Source organism: Python bivittatus, unplaced genomic scaffold, assembly GCF_059951505.1.
Source record: "Python bivittatus isolate LINGU-HERP-01145 unplaced genomic scaffold, Pbiv_v1 ctg000850_np1212, whole genome shotgun sequence".
Lineage (NCBI taxonomy): Eukaryota > Metazoa > Chordata > Lepidosauria > Squamata > Pythonidae > Python > Python bivittatus.
In genome coordinates this window covers 30,765,381-30,782,634 of record NW_028277112.1, presented here as the reverse complement: position 1 = coordinate 30,782,634, position 17,254 = coordinate 30,765,381, and the positions used below count along the sequence as shown (strand labels likewise).

Here is a 17,254-nt window from a genome sequence, read left to right as displayed (position 1 = left end):
TGTTGCAGAGCTGGGTGGGGTAATAAAAAGTTACAAGAAACCAATAAGGACAACGGGCAGCTTTTATAGGTTAAATAAAAATATGGCAAGGAAGGCCTGTGATAGACTTATACAATTATATATTTATACCATCATACTTGGCATAGATAAAGTGAATAATGTAGGAACAAGTATTTTCCTACAATACAAGTATGTTATGATATCAAAACTTTGGGCCATGCAGTTACACGGATTGGCTAGGAATGCATTAGCAAAGTTCCTCCCTATCCTTTACTTCTCTGTATCTTTTAGGCAGCTATTTTCAATCCATCTTCACCTTAAATAAACTAAGTGACCTTCACGGGGATTGCTTTGCTTACCTGAGCAGGATCTGAAATAGGGGAGATTTTGACCTTGACTCTTTCATCCATGAGGCCCCCGGTAGGATGCACTTTATTTGGAAAACTATTGTAGTAGGGATGTTCTGCCACTTCACTGTCTTCTTCTATCCACAGTTCATCCAAACTTTGCATCCTGCAGAGAGATGCTCAGCTAATTTGTTTCTTGATTTTTCTTCATTTGTTATCATAAATGAAAGAACATTTTAATATGGGAATGGTTTGTTAACAATTGAGTTTGTTTTTATATCAACTGTAGAATGTATCTGTAGATCCTAAAGTTTGAGGAAATGTGGGCACATGTTTACTGTAAAAGTCATACTTATTATTTTAGTTATTAAGCAATCAGGACTATTTTATTGGGGTACTTTTTTTCCTCTGAGTTCATATTGCCCTCCAAAGGGCAAATATGAAATGTGAAAAAGGACACTCTCTTTTTATCTTCAATAGTGTGTTACAGATGGCATGTTCTTTATTGGAATCAGGGTTTTGTGCATTAGGACTGAAAGCTCTACTATGGTGCAATGTGAGTCCTCATCCCCTGAAATACAATGCAAATATATTGAGAACTTCTTCACTTTTACCAAAAATTGCTTCTGCTCCCAGACATTTCAGCCCAACCTCTAGATCCACTTTGAAGTCTATTTTATAACATTTATTCAAAGGTTAATAATAATAATAACAACAATATAATTTATTCAATTTATAAAATCACCTAATCAGAACTCAAGGATATACACAGTACTACATTGTCCCGTGTGATTCTCAGTACACAAGCAGGACAATTTGGCTCTCTAAGATCTTCAGCATGAGGACATTTGCTCTTTTTCCTCTCTTATGGGCACACTTGTCCCATTAAAAGGCATCCAAATAAATTTTATTGCCCCTTCACTCTCTTAGATGCAGAAGAATAATCAAAAGAACATCAGGAGATATGATATGATATGATATTATACAAATATACTGCATAATGTAATGTATCAAAAAGGGGATTTCTTCTGGCATGCTACTCAGTTATCATGTCTGAAGACTAGTTAAAACATTTGCAGCTAGATCTACTATTAGAACTCTTGAACAAAATAATTCTTCCTTTGTTATTCCACCTAAGCGAAGAAACAAGTACATACGTGTATAAAAAAAATCCCTGTAATACTACTCACCTGTCTTGAAGTGCTGGAATCTTAGAGGGGCACTGCAAATATTGCTTAAAACGAAGTTCAAATGCTTGCCCTATGGTACTTATTATATCCTGGGCAAGACCATCACAACATTCAAGGATATGACATGCTGGAAATGATGGGAAAACAAGAAAAGTATTCAAGTATATATCCCAGAAGAAATCTGCAGTATAGTTTTCCAATTTTATTCTCTGATTTTTATATATTGATAAGAAAAAAATTCTAAGCAGTACTAAAGACATATAAAAACTTATCTAGTCACCAAACCATCCCTGGAAAGGAAAGCAAAAAAGGAGCTTGAGGACCTGACTGGAACCACAGGTTTTCTACTCCTGATGTAAGTGATTAATGCATTTCATTTCCTTAATAAAGTTTGATACATCTATTAGTCTTCAAGGCATCTCAAGACTGTTTTTTTAAAGCATATCTATCTGTTCCTTAGCCAAAAGAGCTTCCAAAGTGGCTTATACACCAATAAAAGTTCCTCTTCCCAGTCTGATTAACCAAACATTCACACACAAAAGAAAAAAAAATGGTCTAGGGAGCTGTAATGCTATGTGAGAAAGACCTTGAGAGACAAGGTGAAAAGATGCTGCCTAGGGAATAGTCAGATAAGAGAGGGCATAGCCTGCAGCTGCATAATGGATGGAGAAAGAGGCTCAGAAGGGACCTTCCCTAGCTTCTCAGGCCGTAAAGGAGACGGCGGGAGATTTACAAGATTCTATTAATGTACCCATACAATAAAGTAGAATTAGGTCATCTGATTGTGTTTCCTGTCTGATCTACTCAGGAAGGCTGACAGGAGCAGAGAGGAAGAAAAGAAAACGCAAATTTAGACTGCAATTCTTAAACTTAGGCACCTCCACAAGGCCATCATTTTTACCCTCTCAAATATTGTGAAATAGTTTAAACCTGAATAACACGCATTCTCAGTGCCATCTTAAAGTAGAAACATCTATAGAGTTCCACACAAAATGGCATAACGTCATGATACGTGTACAAAAGGGGCAGAGCTTGCAGTATGATAACACAAGGCTGCTTTTATCATTTGCCCCAACTCTGTGGATGCCTATGACTTAAAGTGCTGTGAACCCCATGTGAAGCAATCCAGATGATCATTTGGAGAAGCACAAAAAAGTATTCTACTCAGCATCTTTACTTCAATCCATTCCATTGTTGAAGGGGGAGCTGCTATCCTCCCTGGCATCAACTGTGATATGCCAATGTGAAGTACAGTAATCTAGTCTCTTTCAAATATTAACTTCCACTTAGGCCAGTATAAAATGACAATACTAAGAATTACAACCCTTTCGGTAATAACAGTGAAAGCTATGAGATATAAAAGATACCTAAAAGTTAGCATTACCAGTGTGATATTATCAGATTAAAATACCAAGATCTTTTTATGAAAGTTCTTAACTTTGGCACTATGATTATAAATTAAAAAGTAAAAATAGAATATAAAGTAGAATAATACCATAGCAAAATAATTAAACTACAGTGAATTCATAGAAGTATGGCAACAGTTCTCATCTACTCTACTTATTTATGATCATAAATCAGATACAATTAAAACATAAAATATAAACTATAATACAATTAACATTTGAATTCATCCATGTTATCTTTTTGTGGGTTCTTACTGTACCTGCACAGAATTTTGCAACTGGAGTGGATACATTGGTTTGTATTAGAGAGAAGAAGCCTGGCACCAGTCTCTTACTGTATGACCTCCTGGGCTTTTCTTTATTATGGGCATGATAGAACTAATGAAGTCAAAACATGAAGAAAAAAAAACCCTGCTTCTTAGCACCTTAGTCTCTTATACTGAGATGGGGAGATCCAGAAGTGAAGGTTCTCACCAAAGAAAACTAGCCCACCTCAACCTTTACAGAACTCTGCCATTTCATCTGTAAAATATTGAGAATACTGTACTTCCTGTTGGACAGCAGTTAAGCAGGATAGCTTTGCAAAGGACATGGAGCCAATCCAGGTACATTGCACATGCTACATATGGAAGTATCCTCAACAAAGTTCTTATTAAAATCTCTTGAGGGAGCCAAGTTATAAAAGTAAGCTAATCTGTCAAGCAAAGCCAATGGCCTCTACTGGATTGGCTGCTAATACAATCATTCTTCTCCCCTTGCAGCTGTTATTTCCTACCATATAAAAAGGTAGGAAAGGCAGTCTCAGATCTTCGATTATTTAATTAGTTTGGCCCTTCATTTTGAAGGCAAGGCATGTTATGAATGAAATAAATATTAGAACAAATAAATACAAGCAAATGGATAGCCAAACACTTGCAGAAAGCCATTAGAAACAGAAGATGTGGCACCTTGATGAGAATCTGAACTTACACTTTCAAAAGGAAGAAGACACTGAATGATAAGCCATACTTTACCTCTGCGATTAACAGGATCCTTAGCTACATATGCAACATAGTCCGTTGTATCCTGTTGGGGTAGGATAGAGAATAAAAAAGTGAAGCATCTATCATGAATATGAAAGTTTCCTTTTGTGCTCAATCAGAGGTCAATCGCTTTTCATCTGAATCTTTGCAGCTGGTGACAAGTATACTATAAATATCAATTGAATTAGATTTTAGAGCAGATAAATCAATCAAGCGGGCAATCTAGCAAACCTTAAGGTTAGAAAATCAACTGAAAGCTTAAGATAGTATTTTGAAAAACTGGGCTGTAGTTTTCAATATCTATTGAATGAAGATGTTCCAAATTCCATTAAAGCAATTATTTTTAGCCCTATTTTAAGAGAAATTTCTTCTTTTCTGCAGCTCTATCCCTTATTGACAAATATGTCCAACAGTATTAAAGTAGACTTGCATCCTAGAAAGCATATATGAAAGTATAGAAAACTCTTATTGTGTCATCCTCCTCCTCATATTATTATTGTGGTTGGTTGCAGAGTCAGCCAGATGTTTAGACTGGATTTGGCATCTTTATCCACCTATCGTGTCCTTCCCAGGGACCTGGGATAGGCAGATGTTGTTTGATGATGTTAAAGGTATCATCACAGGGTATAAGTTGTTCCAAGTAAAGCTGCCTTTTGCAATTGACTGGTGGTGGTGGTGGTGATGGTGGTGATGATGATGATGATGATGATGATGATGATTTCTTTTCTGAAGAATATGCTGGTAATTTAGGGTCACTTCACACTTTATCCCAAAGCCTAAGAGTTGTCCAAAAAACACTGCTTTGATATATATGTAGTTCCAAGTAAAGCTGTTTTGTAAACCTAATGTTTTAAGATCAAATAATTCAATTTTTTAGTTGTTTTGATCATTCTCTTGATATAGCTCCTAATGCCTCAAGTTATGGGGAAAACTTTTGCCACTTTATTCCATTATCTCTGTACTTCAATTTAGTCCTGAAATTTTATAGTCTTTTCCTTTATTCCTTTTGAACTATTCTGCTATCATTTTGTCTTGCCACATCAATAAATGAAATTTGTTTTTTTCAACTACTGTGATGTCTGGTATATTGTGTTCATGTTGTTGTTATTATTTTATCATATTCATATTATTACTGTTACTATTTTGACAGTTTTAGGATCACAGAGGCAATTATGTAATGATGTTACTGGGGGAGAGGAACAAGGTTTAGACTCTGATATTCCTTTCCTACTGTTTTCTTTTTCAGTGTGTTTATCAACATATGCATAATTTTAAACGTGTACAGCTTAGTACATCTATTTTATCTGACTTCCACTGTAAACCAATGGAAAGTGACCCTACCACTATTCAGCAATGCCAGTATTTAGCAGCTATTGAGGGGTATCAAAAGGTGCCATATGCTGTAAGGTGGAATGGCGATTAGCTGCCTGTGGTTTTCCTGTGGTCTGTGGTCTGTTTCCGGTAGAGAAGATGGGCCTGACATTTTTGGAGGTGTGTGTGTGTGTGTGTGTGCTTAGAGAGCCTGGTAGTTTTAAAGAGCAAAATGGGGGGTTAGACTATGTGCTGTTTCACTTCTTTAATCTTTCCCCTGATCAATCAGTCTGATATTCTAAATCTGTGGAGGAAATTTAGAGCTTTTATCACATAAGACATCCATTTCACCCATTAAAACCTTCACACCTCCCCATAAACGTTAAAAATTAGTCCAAACATTCAGTTTGCACACATGTGACAATCACCAGCCAGCCACAGACAGGGCACAAACACAAAAAGCTGAAAACAGTTGTCCATTTCAGATGTGATAGAAGGAACCTACCTTTGCCTACTTGAAAATGTCCCAGTTATTTCAGTGGGATCTGTTTCCAAGTAGATGTAGGGCTGCAACATAGCTGCATAAAATTGCAGAGATTGAATCTCTGTTTTTCTTTGACCATCAGGCAATTGTTCAGGCCACTCTGCCACCAATAATCTTCTTTTTTCAATTATGAAATTATTATCAGTAAAACTTGACTAAACTTCATCCATACTGTAAGCCCCACTGGAAGTATATTCATGTATCACAAGCATGTTCAAATAAACTGAATTTTGCTTTGCCTTTCTCCCTTACAGCTAAGCTACAAGGGCATAACAATGAGCAATTTTTCCCAAGAAAGATAAGTGATAAATTTGGCACAATAACCTCTTGCATCAATAGCAAATGGAAGAAAGAAAGAGACTTACCACATCTACTCCAGATGCAAAAGAAATAGATTGCATATGATGGTTTGCTATAATCTGTAGAGTTAGGAAAACATAACGAGTGAGATACACAGCCTGTCTAGCTTTCTTTTCTTTTCCAGCTGTGTTCTTAAGTATGCAAAATCAGAAACCAAAAATAGAAGTACAAGGATATCAGTGACAAATGTCATGCATTCCTGAACCTCCATTGAGAGTACATTCAGATGAAACTCTGTAAGACCTTCAAGAGACATTCAGATGTGGAACTGGAATTTGGCATTGAAAGCCAATGCCTTGCCTTGCCTTGCCTCCTCCCCGCCCCCTTTTTTCCTTTTTCTTTTTGCTACTCCAGTATGATTCCTAATATACAGAGACCCTCTCTTTATTAGATATTTCCAATATCAGTGCAAAGGCCTAACAACCCCAGTTTTACATCCTATCCCCATGACACTATCCTTGTCTCATCCCCTGGCTATGGTTTACATAGCCCTACCGTCCTGTTTTCTATACTGACAAACATCCAGTCTTTTCTCCGTAAGCCTCCAGAGCCACACCAGGCATTGTGATGTGTAAAATTTGTAACACTTTCCCTCTCCTTTGGGGAATTATGTTCATGTGACCAGACCAGCTTTGATTTTCATTGGTAAATTACTGCACTCAGGTGATATTGACATGAGGGAAGCACCCATACGTCTGGAGTGAGTCTGCAATAGACATACCACTGGTCATTCCTCAATCAATCACTTTCTGCAACATATTCATCTGTTTCCTCATGCAGGCAGCACATTTCATAAGACGGACACTGAACGAACATGACAGAAGTAAGAATCAGGACAATGCATTGTTACATATCCATTCAGGTCATTATATTGTCACAGCCAGGGCTGGCTTCTGCCAAGTTTATTAATGTGGAAAGCATCAGACTCTATAACCCAGATTTTCTGATATTAAAAGTTTGGATAGGCAAAGACAAGTAGAAATACAACTTGCATTTTTGCTCAAATGTAGACAATGTGAAGTACTGTAGTAGGCAATGGATTCCCTTCCATTATCTCCCATGCAAAAGCAGAGTCAAAATGTAATGAAAGAAAGCTGCATATTTTCCTAGTGCTGAAATAAACGACAAGGAAGGATAAAAAGGTCCACGTCTTATACTGAAATTAACAATGGGGCCATCTAGCACAGTACTGCCCACACCAAGGTTTTCTAAACTGTGTTCTGCAGAACTCTAGGGTTCCATGGGAACCTGATGGGGTTGTGTGAGAGATTAAGGACAAAAAAAAGTTCACTCAAATGCAGCCCATTTTTTGTCATTAGTTTTGATGAGGGGTTCTGGGAATTTTTTTTTAACTAATAGGTTCTGTGGCCTGAAAAAGTTTGAAAACCCCTACCTACACTAGTCTTCACCCGCCTGAGGCCTTCAGATGTTGTGGACTACAGCTCCTATCAGCCCCAGCCAAGATAACCCAATGTATTTTTTTTATCTATTTATATGGCCGCCCATCTCACCAGTGCAATTCTGGTTGGCTAACAGTAATTAAAATGCAAGATAAATACAATATACTGTATATTAAAAATCAAACCAAAATACTGTTCCCAACCAACACAAAGTAGTTCCTGAAAATACCATTCACCAATAGTATGGGTCCTCCTGGGCCCCATGCCTGGGAAAACAGCCAGGTCTTCAAGGCTTTCTGAAAGACAAGCAGAGTTGGGGCCAGCCAAACCTTGGGTAGCATGGTGTTCCAGAAGGGCAGGCACAGCTATGGAGAGGGCACACTTCTTGGGTCCCACTAGATGACAATCCCTCATAGATAGGACCCAGAGCACACCCTCCTGCCCAACCTAACGGACAGGTAGAAGCGGTGGGAGTAAGGCAGTCCCTCAAATAGCCTGGCCCCATGCCATCAGGCAGGATGGAAGCTGTAATTCAGAAACACTGAAGGAATGCAAGCTTGGGAACATAAAATACTAATCTGCATACTTTGTGTTTCAGTTTTATTTGTGGCCTTTTTACCGAAACCATTACAAATTCTATTTAGGAATATGAACCCAGTAATTACAACATTTTCTCTGCATGTGTTTTTAAAAGGCAATGCTCAAAAAAGGGGAGGGAAGTTTTAGGAATACTAAAAAGCTAAATAAATCTCTTCTTTCATTCCAAAATGAGCTATTTTATCTTTATGGCTTTAAGATCAAGATCCAGAAAAGGCGTATGTATTCATTTCTTTAAAACATTTACATTTCTCTTTTCTAGCTAAAAATAAAAATATCTAAAACAATTAATCTAACAGCATGCAAAGCAAATTCACAGCCTGAAAATAGCCATAACAATAGCTATAGAAAGAAAATAATAATGTCTTAATCAAATGCTAGGTAAAATAAAACATTTTTTGCATCTCTGAGAAAGTGACTGTGCAGCTAGAGGGCTATAGAAAAAAGTGCTCGGTCCCTGCTCATTACCCACCTTACACCTGGGGGGAGCATTTGAAGTTGTGGTGGTGGGAACTGGAAAATGATCTCAGTTAGCGGTGAATTCAAATGGAAGAAACTGGCTTTTATATTAATGCACATGTATTAATGTACCTATATTTTTATTGAAATGAGTTGGACTATTCAAACGTGAACATTTTTAAAAATAATTATCAGAATTAAGAACAGAAATGGCTTGCTCAGCAAGCCACAACAATCACAGGACTTTAAAAAGAGAGGACAGGAATGACCATATACAAACCTGCTTGCAATCGGGTGTCATCAGGTTTAAGCTGGTAGTAGATATATTCAGAGTGATATTCATTCCTGCAAACTGAAGGTTGCTCTTCCCCAGAATATTAGAGAGAGCTTTACTTGGTGGCTGAAAAAGGAAAATGCACGCCTTTCAGTGCTCTATTCACATTTGATGCCATCAGAATCCACACTGGATAAATCAACACCTCTAAAATTTAATAAGTCATGACTGTGACCTTTCAATCAACAATGCACAGATGTTTTTGTCTAGTGTTAGTAAGAAATATTGATTTCAAGGAAAGAGAAAATACTATAAGGAAGAAAAATGGAGGTCATTTTGTATAACTGAGGAATGGAGAAAATAGTTTTAAAGCTGGAATTAGCAACCTTTTCTGATCAGGAACCACCGTGTGAATGGCTGGTACCCAGCTCCCCCAGTTGCTGCTGAGAATTTGCAGGATTGCAAATCTTAAATCTTGCTTAAGATTTTGGATGTTTTGTTTTCAAAAAGCCTTTATTTTAAGGTAGAAAGAGCACTTTTGGTGACTGAAGACAATTACGTAGGTTTCTGAATAGGCACTGCATTTTTTACGATCCTAATGGCTGCACGGTGGGTCAGTGACCATACAAATATATACACACTATGCACATTAAAATGCACATAAACACATATGCACCCATAAAAATACACACAAATATTTCCAACCCATTATTATGCTTCCTGTATTCTTATCCATTATGGTTTCCAAAGGCTGCCAGGATAAAAGTAGAAAACTTGGACTTCAGAAGAGGTAATGAATCTTTCTCTGCAGAATACCAGGATTCCTTCTGTCTTATGTTGTGTAACCTATACTGAAGTTTTGTTTCCAAGCTTTGGTCACCTTACACTGGGCTACTGCAATGGGCTCTATATGGGACTGCCCTTGAAGACCACTCAGAAGCTGCAGCTGGTCCAGAATGCAGCAGCATGGGCAGTTATGGGCATGCCATAAGTATATCTGTGTAACACCTCTGCTTTGTGAGCTGCACTGGTGAGCAGTAGGCTTTTTGATGCAATTTAAAGTGCTGGTTATCACCTATGAAGTCCTTACAGCCTAGTTATTTAAGGGACCACCTGTCTCCTGTAGTTTGTGCCCATCCTGTACGATTGGGCACAGTTGGCATGCTCTGGGTTCCATCATTTAAACAGTGTCAACTGAGGGGGTCCCTGAAATGGGCCTTCTTTGTCTCTGTGTCAGCCGTTTGGAACATCATCACCTCAGAGATTCATATGGTCTCCACCCTGGCGTTATTTAAACTAGCCCTTTAAATCTGGCTCTTCCCCCAGGACTAGGGCTTTGAGTGGGTGGGGGACCACTTATGTGATGACTTCTACTATCTAGGCTGTTGACTGTAAGTAGTGATTTAAGAGAACTCTCAATCACTACTTACAGTCAACAGCCTAGATTGTAGAAGTTATAAGAAATGTCTTTTATTAGTTAAGGACAACATAGCAGCTACCATATTATTTGAAACTGTAGGAACTAGTCACTTGTCACCCATCTGTATTTATCACTAAACTGGAATAATGTTCTGTCCTACATTGTAGTTGCCTTAAGCCTAGCTCAGAAACTCACAAACACTTCACTGTGAATGAAAGGACAATGAAAAAGGTTGGGTTTTGTTAGAAAGCAAATTTAATAAAGTGAATACTAACAATAATAAGAATGTTAACAAATATATTGAACCATCTTTGTCAAGATATTAAACATGGAGAAGTCTAAAATGCTGGAGATTAAACCTTAATATAAAACATAAATCAATGGAAGAACATTGTATTTTATAAAGAGGGAACTTAACACAAGCTTTGACAATTTCTATTTCTATTTCTACACAGGGCTTTAGTGCTGCTCTCAGTTTAACATTATGGTTCTGTAATCTCATGACTTTCCAGCCAATTTTCTGCCAGGTCAGCTGTGGCACAGATCAAATTGTACCCTTTCATTTTCTTGTTTTTGATGTTGCAACACAGAGATCGGGAATGGCCAATTTCCTTTGATGGGAACCACCACCAATTCCCAGCTCTTTGGTTCTGTCTTCTCCTCACAGCTGCTAAGCCACCATGCCATCCACAATCTTCATACTAGGCATCAGGGCTAGTGACCTGATTTTAAAAAAAAAAACGTTTTCATTGTCAAAACATATGAGGTGTAAGGCAAGGTCATGGATGGAGACCAAAGTCCTGACTGGAGGGAGTTGAGTTCTTGCTATGACTGAGTGGAGGATAATCATAGGCCACTGCAAATCTGGGTCTGAGGGTTTTGAGAATTTTGGAGAATAACAACAGTGGCTGCATGGAAGTGCCCTGAGGTCCCATTCTCAGTCTCTTTCTGCAATCATCTTCCAATAGAAGTATTTCTATTCCAATAAATGAAGTCAAAAATAAGGCTGCCTGGATTTGAGGCCTGAAACTAAAAATATAAGAGAAAATACACCTATGGGGAAAATGCTGTGCCCAGGGAAGTTTGAACAGATACATAAGCTGAAAGGGGAATAGAGCTGCCCACACGTCTGTTTCACAGATGGTACTTACCACTTTAGCAGCTTTGTAGCAACAAAAAAAAAAAATGAAATGTACATATAAGCACAGTCTTTGTAGCAAGTATAATAAATAAGTAACTTAAAAATATAAAAATGGCAATTGTCTTGATAAGTTGTCTATACCTATAAGCCACATAGGACACACTGGGTCAAAATAGGCTGCTTCAGTGAAGTTGAGTTCACAGATGTTTTTGAATCACCACATGCAAACATAAGTCTCATATGTGTTTAATATTCTTAACACTGCCTCAAACCCATTGTGTTTAAACAATCTGAATACGAACTAGATAAATAATTACATAGGTACATGTAAATTAACAGCCATGTTTGAACTGAACTACCCAGGGGTTAATTTACCCGTGCAAAGAAAACTGCACAGAGCTCTACCATGTTGGAATGCTGAGGTAGGTAGCTCACATTGAATTTTCCCTAGCGCAATGCTTCTTGATACGAAAATGTCATGCCTGTGGAAAACTAAAAATTACAGAGAAGGATATTCTGGTTTAGTCTTTTTCCTAACATGGTAGCAGTTTTCAATCTGCAGTGGAGCATTTGATAAAAAAAAAAAAAGTGTGTTCTCCACCTTACATGTTGAAATGATATTCTCTCTAGAGTGTAACCTAATATTAATCTGTTAAATGGGGTCAATAGTAGCTTTGGGATGGGTGTTTTTATGGTATGCAGGTTAGGGCTACCAAATGTGGGATGCCACCAGACAGCCACTAGGTAGCTAAACAGCAGCAAAGACTTTAAATTTTCTGGGTCTCTTTGCTGTCATCTAGTGGTCATCTGGACTGAACACCAGTTTGATCTAGTGTTAAGGTCCTGGACGAGAAGCAAGTTCTAGTCCTGCCTTAGGCACAGAAGCTATCTGTGTGCTTTGGGCCAGTTATTCTCTTTCAGCCTTAGGAAGAAGGCAACAGCAAGCCACTTCCAAAAATGTTGCCAAGAAAACTGAATGAACTTATCCATGTACAGTAGTCACCAGAAGTCAAAATCTAAATATGAATAAAAGGTTAATTCTCTTTCCCAGGACACAATACCCAGTGCTTGTCAATCATTCGTATCACATTACCTTGAACTTGAGTGGAAGCAGTACAAGTTAATAAAGAAACAAGACAGCCACTTTTGTCTGATGGTTAAAATGTTCTAGGACTGAGAAGACTCAGGTTCATATCTACCTTATGCACAGAAGCTCACTGGTTGACTTTGGGCCCTTTTTTTGTGGAGATAAAATTGGAGAAGGACATGCTATGTATGCTACCTTTTGCTCCTGGATGATAGTTGGGCAGCAGTGTCATGGTAAGTAAGTAAGTAAGTAAGTAAGTAAGTAAGTAAGTAAGTAAGTAAGTAAGATTACTACCTTTCTTCTTTTAAAAGCTCCTTTGGTTCCTGGCACAGCTTCACAAACAATGCCAATCGCTTCTCTAGAAAGACAAAATAGGATGTCAAAAGCAAATGGTTATGCTATTTTCCTTCATTTATTTTTATGAACGGTGCTTGAAAATCTAAATTGGTCCCTTATGACATCTATACAAGAATTTGCAGAAAAATCTGAAGTTAGAGTAGCATTATATATTAGGCAGTTGAAATATTGTATGTGTTGACAATTTCATAGCTTGAATTAATTGTGCTAATAGAAACATCTGGATGACCGAAACAGCTAATTTTCCTAGAGAGATGTGAGTTAATAGCTGAATAGATTTTTAATGCATGGATTTTCCTTCTATCTGAACAGATATTCTTTGGATTCCTGAAGTCAACAAGATTGATTTCAGATTAGATGTAACAGTCACTTCAATACAGAAGAGAGTATATGAACATTTACAATGCAAACAGTCTGAATAAATACATGGCTAACTCTGCCAACTCTTAATCTTCATTTTCTTGGAGTTTTTGCTTTAAGTGCAAACATGCATACATGTACACACACATACACACACAGAGACCACAATCCTTCACAGTCAAATCAGGTCAAATAAATTCTTATTGAACATCATGACAGGGTCATTTGAGTGTTTTGTTACAGAAAAAGATTTCCCAGCCTTAATATTTACTTCTATTTTAGAGTGACTGTTATTAGTTTTATGCTGGTCAGTGACTGAAATAAATAAAATAAAATAAAATAAAATAAAATAAAATAAGTATTTAGTGTCCAATAGCCTTCATAGTTCCATAGCTAAAAGGGATTATAGATAATGTGCTATACAGAAAAGAAAGACTAGGATTGATGCAGAATGATCCATGATCCATGATGCAGAATGACCACATACAAGAATCAGGAACTCTCCCCTGCCTCCCCCACAAACCATTTTGCTTAGCATGGTTCAGAGAGATTTCAGGACAACTGCACATATCCAGTATAGAAAGGATGCTTCTCTAATGCGTGATGTATCCAAATCCTTTTCAGAAGTACAGTTGCTTTTTTTTGCTTTTCATCCACAGTATTATGATGCCAAGACTTTTATGTATGTATCTTTTATTACCAGGAACTCTCTGGGAGTCTCTCTGATTGTTGAAAGGCAATAATACCAAGATAAATAATATAGAAGAAATGGTCCTTTTGGAAACTTGACCCTAAACTATTTAGGGCTTTAAAAATAATTAGTGCTTGGAAGAAGACTCAAGAATAGACCAGGAGGCTGTGAAGATGATACATGAGGCAGATTCCCTAAACTGGATTCTATTTTAGCAGCTGCAGAATTATTGTTTCTTAGGACATGACATAAATAATTGCTAGCATTCTTTTCTCTGCTAGCTGCTCCCTGTGCTGGGCCTGGAACTGCAAGGACTTCTACAGGAATGAAAGAACATTGCATGCTGGGGGTTTTGTTTGTTTGTTTGTTTGCTGGGTGGAGCAAAAACAGGGTGCCTTCTTTATACCCAGCATAGAAAAATAGCAGAAGGGACAATTGGTGCCTCTTGTTTTTTCTACCTATGGCAACAAAGCAGATGATTAAAAGCAAGACTACCCTAGCAGAAGTATACTATTTTATATTTTAAAAAATGGCAAAAGAAAAAGTGGGAAAGATTGGGCAGTTATAAATAGAAGAAAATGGCATCTTATTCACATTCCCTGAATGCAATAGGGTGACTGCACAATAAAACCCTTATCTGGAAACACTTTGTATTACCAGAATTATCAAGTGCTTTGAAAAAAAAGCATGGCAAAAATGGGGTTAAATGCTGGCTTGCATTTGTTAATCCTCCAGTATCTCTCCATGGAGATTAGGATTTGAAACAATGGACAAGCCTTCTCCAACTAGGTGATCTCTTCATATGAAGACCAGAAGCATTGGACCTCTACTTCCTGAATTCTCCAGTTGATAAGATTCCCAGAAGAGCATCTGTTGGAGAAAAGAAGGCTTCAATTCTTTCATGGATAAGTGTTTATGGCATATCTTGCTTTCTTGATCAGGACCAACTACTGGGCCAGAAAAGGATTTCCAACCAATTACTAATAGGGCTATTGGGGCAGAAAAGGGTTAGAACAGTATACACTGTAAATAAGGTATCTCCTTCTTTCTCTCTCTCCTCTTTTTCTATCCCTTATATATTATGGCATATGTCCAGCCGTTTATACACACATATAATGCTGATTTTTAAGACAAGCTCAAACCTAACTTACTGCCCTCAGAAAATGGGTTTAAAATTACTAAATCAGAATTTATTAATAAGCTATTATGACAAATAATTCTTAAAACTGACTTACCTAGGCAGCATTGTGTACTTTTCAATGCATATATTTGCAATGGACACAGTGTCTGGTATTCAATATTACCATAGCTTGTCCTTACCATTTAGCAAACCTACTGTTTTTCCAACTGACAGACACAAGACTTTTCCACAGAAATGATTATATTCTCCAGGTTTATGACAGCACATCCTCACTTTCAAATATAGCTACTCTTGTGGATTTATAGAATCTCAGATTTGAAACTATACAGAAATTGTATTGAAAGTTCTTCTGAGAAACTGTGTAAATATATTTCACATTGAAAACATTGATCCAAATGTTAAAGCAGTATGTTTTAGACTCAAGCAATACAGTAGTTACAATATTTCCTGTCTTCAGAAACATTTCACAGAACAAAACAGAGACACATAAAACAAGCTTAGAAATCTTAACTTGACATACTGTGTTATTTATTTGGAATTTCATACATAAAGTAGCCTTTTCCAACTTAGGACATTTCCCCATGGCTCAGGTAAAACACTGAGCTGCGTTTCACAAAAGCTTATACCTTTTAATAAATTTTTTAGTCAGAAAAGGTCCCACTAGGCTCCTGACTTCTTGCCACCATAGACTAACCCAGCTCCCCTCCTATTATATCTCCCCTGTGAGTCAGCAGAAAAGTAAAGCAGCACAGAGTTTGTTCTCCCCATGGCCAGCCTCAGTTGCTTGTATTCTAGCTCAAAGCCAGAGACTGGTGTCCCACTCAGAAAAGGCTGCCCTTCACACTCTTCTCAATATCTCCAGGTGGCTGGAAAACTATCTACCAATCACAGCATTGCTTGATGGTTTGGGCAGATGGTTAGACCTGCAGGTTTAGTCATCTGTCATAACAACAGCAGACAAGCCCAAGTGAAGGAGGTCACTCAAGCCATCTCTCTCTCTCTCTCTCCCACTCTCTCTCTGCTGCTTCATTGCACAGAGCAGCACAACTCCTCCTGCCTCTCAGTTGTTCTTAGGCTGCTTTTGAATATGAGTTTAGTGCAAGACCCGTGTTCAAAAGCATCCCAAACAACAGCAGATATAGCGGACGTCAGGTTATGCTATGAAATGGCATGCTTCATCGTTCGTCTTCCCCACCCCCCGCCAAAACCCCACAGCCACAGTTGCTCAACTTCTAAGTCTCTGAGTTGGAGATCAACTCATAGACCAGGTGGGTACAGTGGGAGCAAGGTTTGATTGAAAAGAACTGGACTTCCCACTAGCCAAAGCAGAATGCCCCTTGAGGACCCTGCCCAGGAACATGCCAATCATTTATACACTATATATCTATACAAAATGTTTATTTCCAGTATTTTAAGGCACAGCAGAACTCTAAAAATTTGTGTTATGTGTATGAACTTACAGATCATTATCATCACCAGCAACATGGATTGCACACAACCATTGCTCTTATTTTTCTCCTTCAGGTAACATGTGCCTACCCTGGGTGGAAGGTACAAAAGACAGTGATGGGAATGTATACAGAATATATCATCTTACCTTGTTATCTGTGTTCTAGTATTAAAATCCAGGGATTTCATGGAGCGTAAGACCTCTATACATCCCAAATACTGCAAATAGAAAAAAGTGTGCATATAAGTATAACTGAAAGAAACTTTGTACAGCAAAAGTTTCAATATTGGCAAAATTGGTTGATTTCTACACTCATACTTTGACAGATGGAGGTTGAGATTTTATTTACGTCTCTTGTCTGACAAATAGTCCATCAAAATGGCTTGCTAAGCAGGTACAGTAAAATAAATCCCAACACCCACCTCCATAACCATTCTTATTAATTTGGTTTTTTTTCACTTACACATACAGCAGCCATCCTTCTAAAAAAAATCTGGGGTTCAATTGGAGCCCTCCCTTTGTTTTCTCCTATTAGGTTAAAATGTACATAGAAGGTCCTTTAGCTGTCAAAGCACTGGTATGTTGGCACATTTTTAAGCGTATTATTATTAGTCTAGGTTGCATATTCAGTTAATGCTGCAGAAAGTCCCTTGTGCTTATAATACGATCAGATGCTACACATAAATGCATAATAACT

At 37.7% G+C, this 17,254-nt stretch overlaps 1 protein-coding gene across 1 annotated transcript in view; it reads right to left on the bottom strand.

The window, feature by feature from the left end:
- SHC3 (SHC adaptor protein 3) overlaps nt 1-17,254 on the bottom strand; it is a 43,160-nt gene that overhangs the window by 13,129 nt on the left and 12,777 nt on the right. Inside the window, exons 2-8 of the mRNA XM_025172331.2 lie at nt 16,705-16,775; nt 12,853-12,916; nt 8,917-9,036; nt 6,186-6,239; nt 3,957-4,008; nt 1,538-1,664; nt 360-513 (exon numbers count right to left, since the gene is read on the bottom strand). Of these exons, the coding sequence (XP_025028099.1) occupies nt 360-513; nt 1,538-1,664; nt 3,957-4,008; nt 6,186-6,239; nt 8,917-9,036; nt 12,853-12,916; nt 16,705-16,775 (642 nt within the window). The remainder of the gene's footprint in view (nt 1-359; nt 514-1,537; nt 1,665-3,956; nt 4,009-6,185; nt 6,240-8,916; nt 9,037-12,852; nt 12,917-16,704; nt 16,776-17,254) is intronic.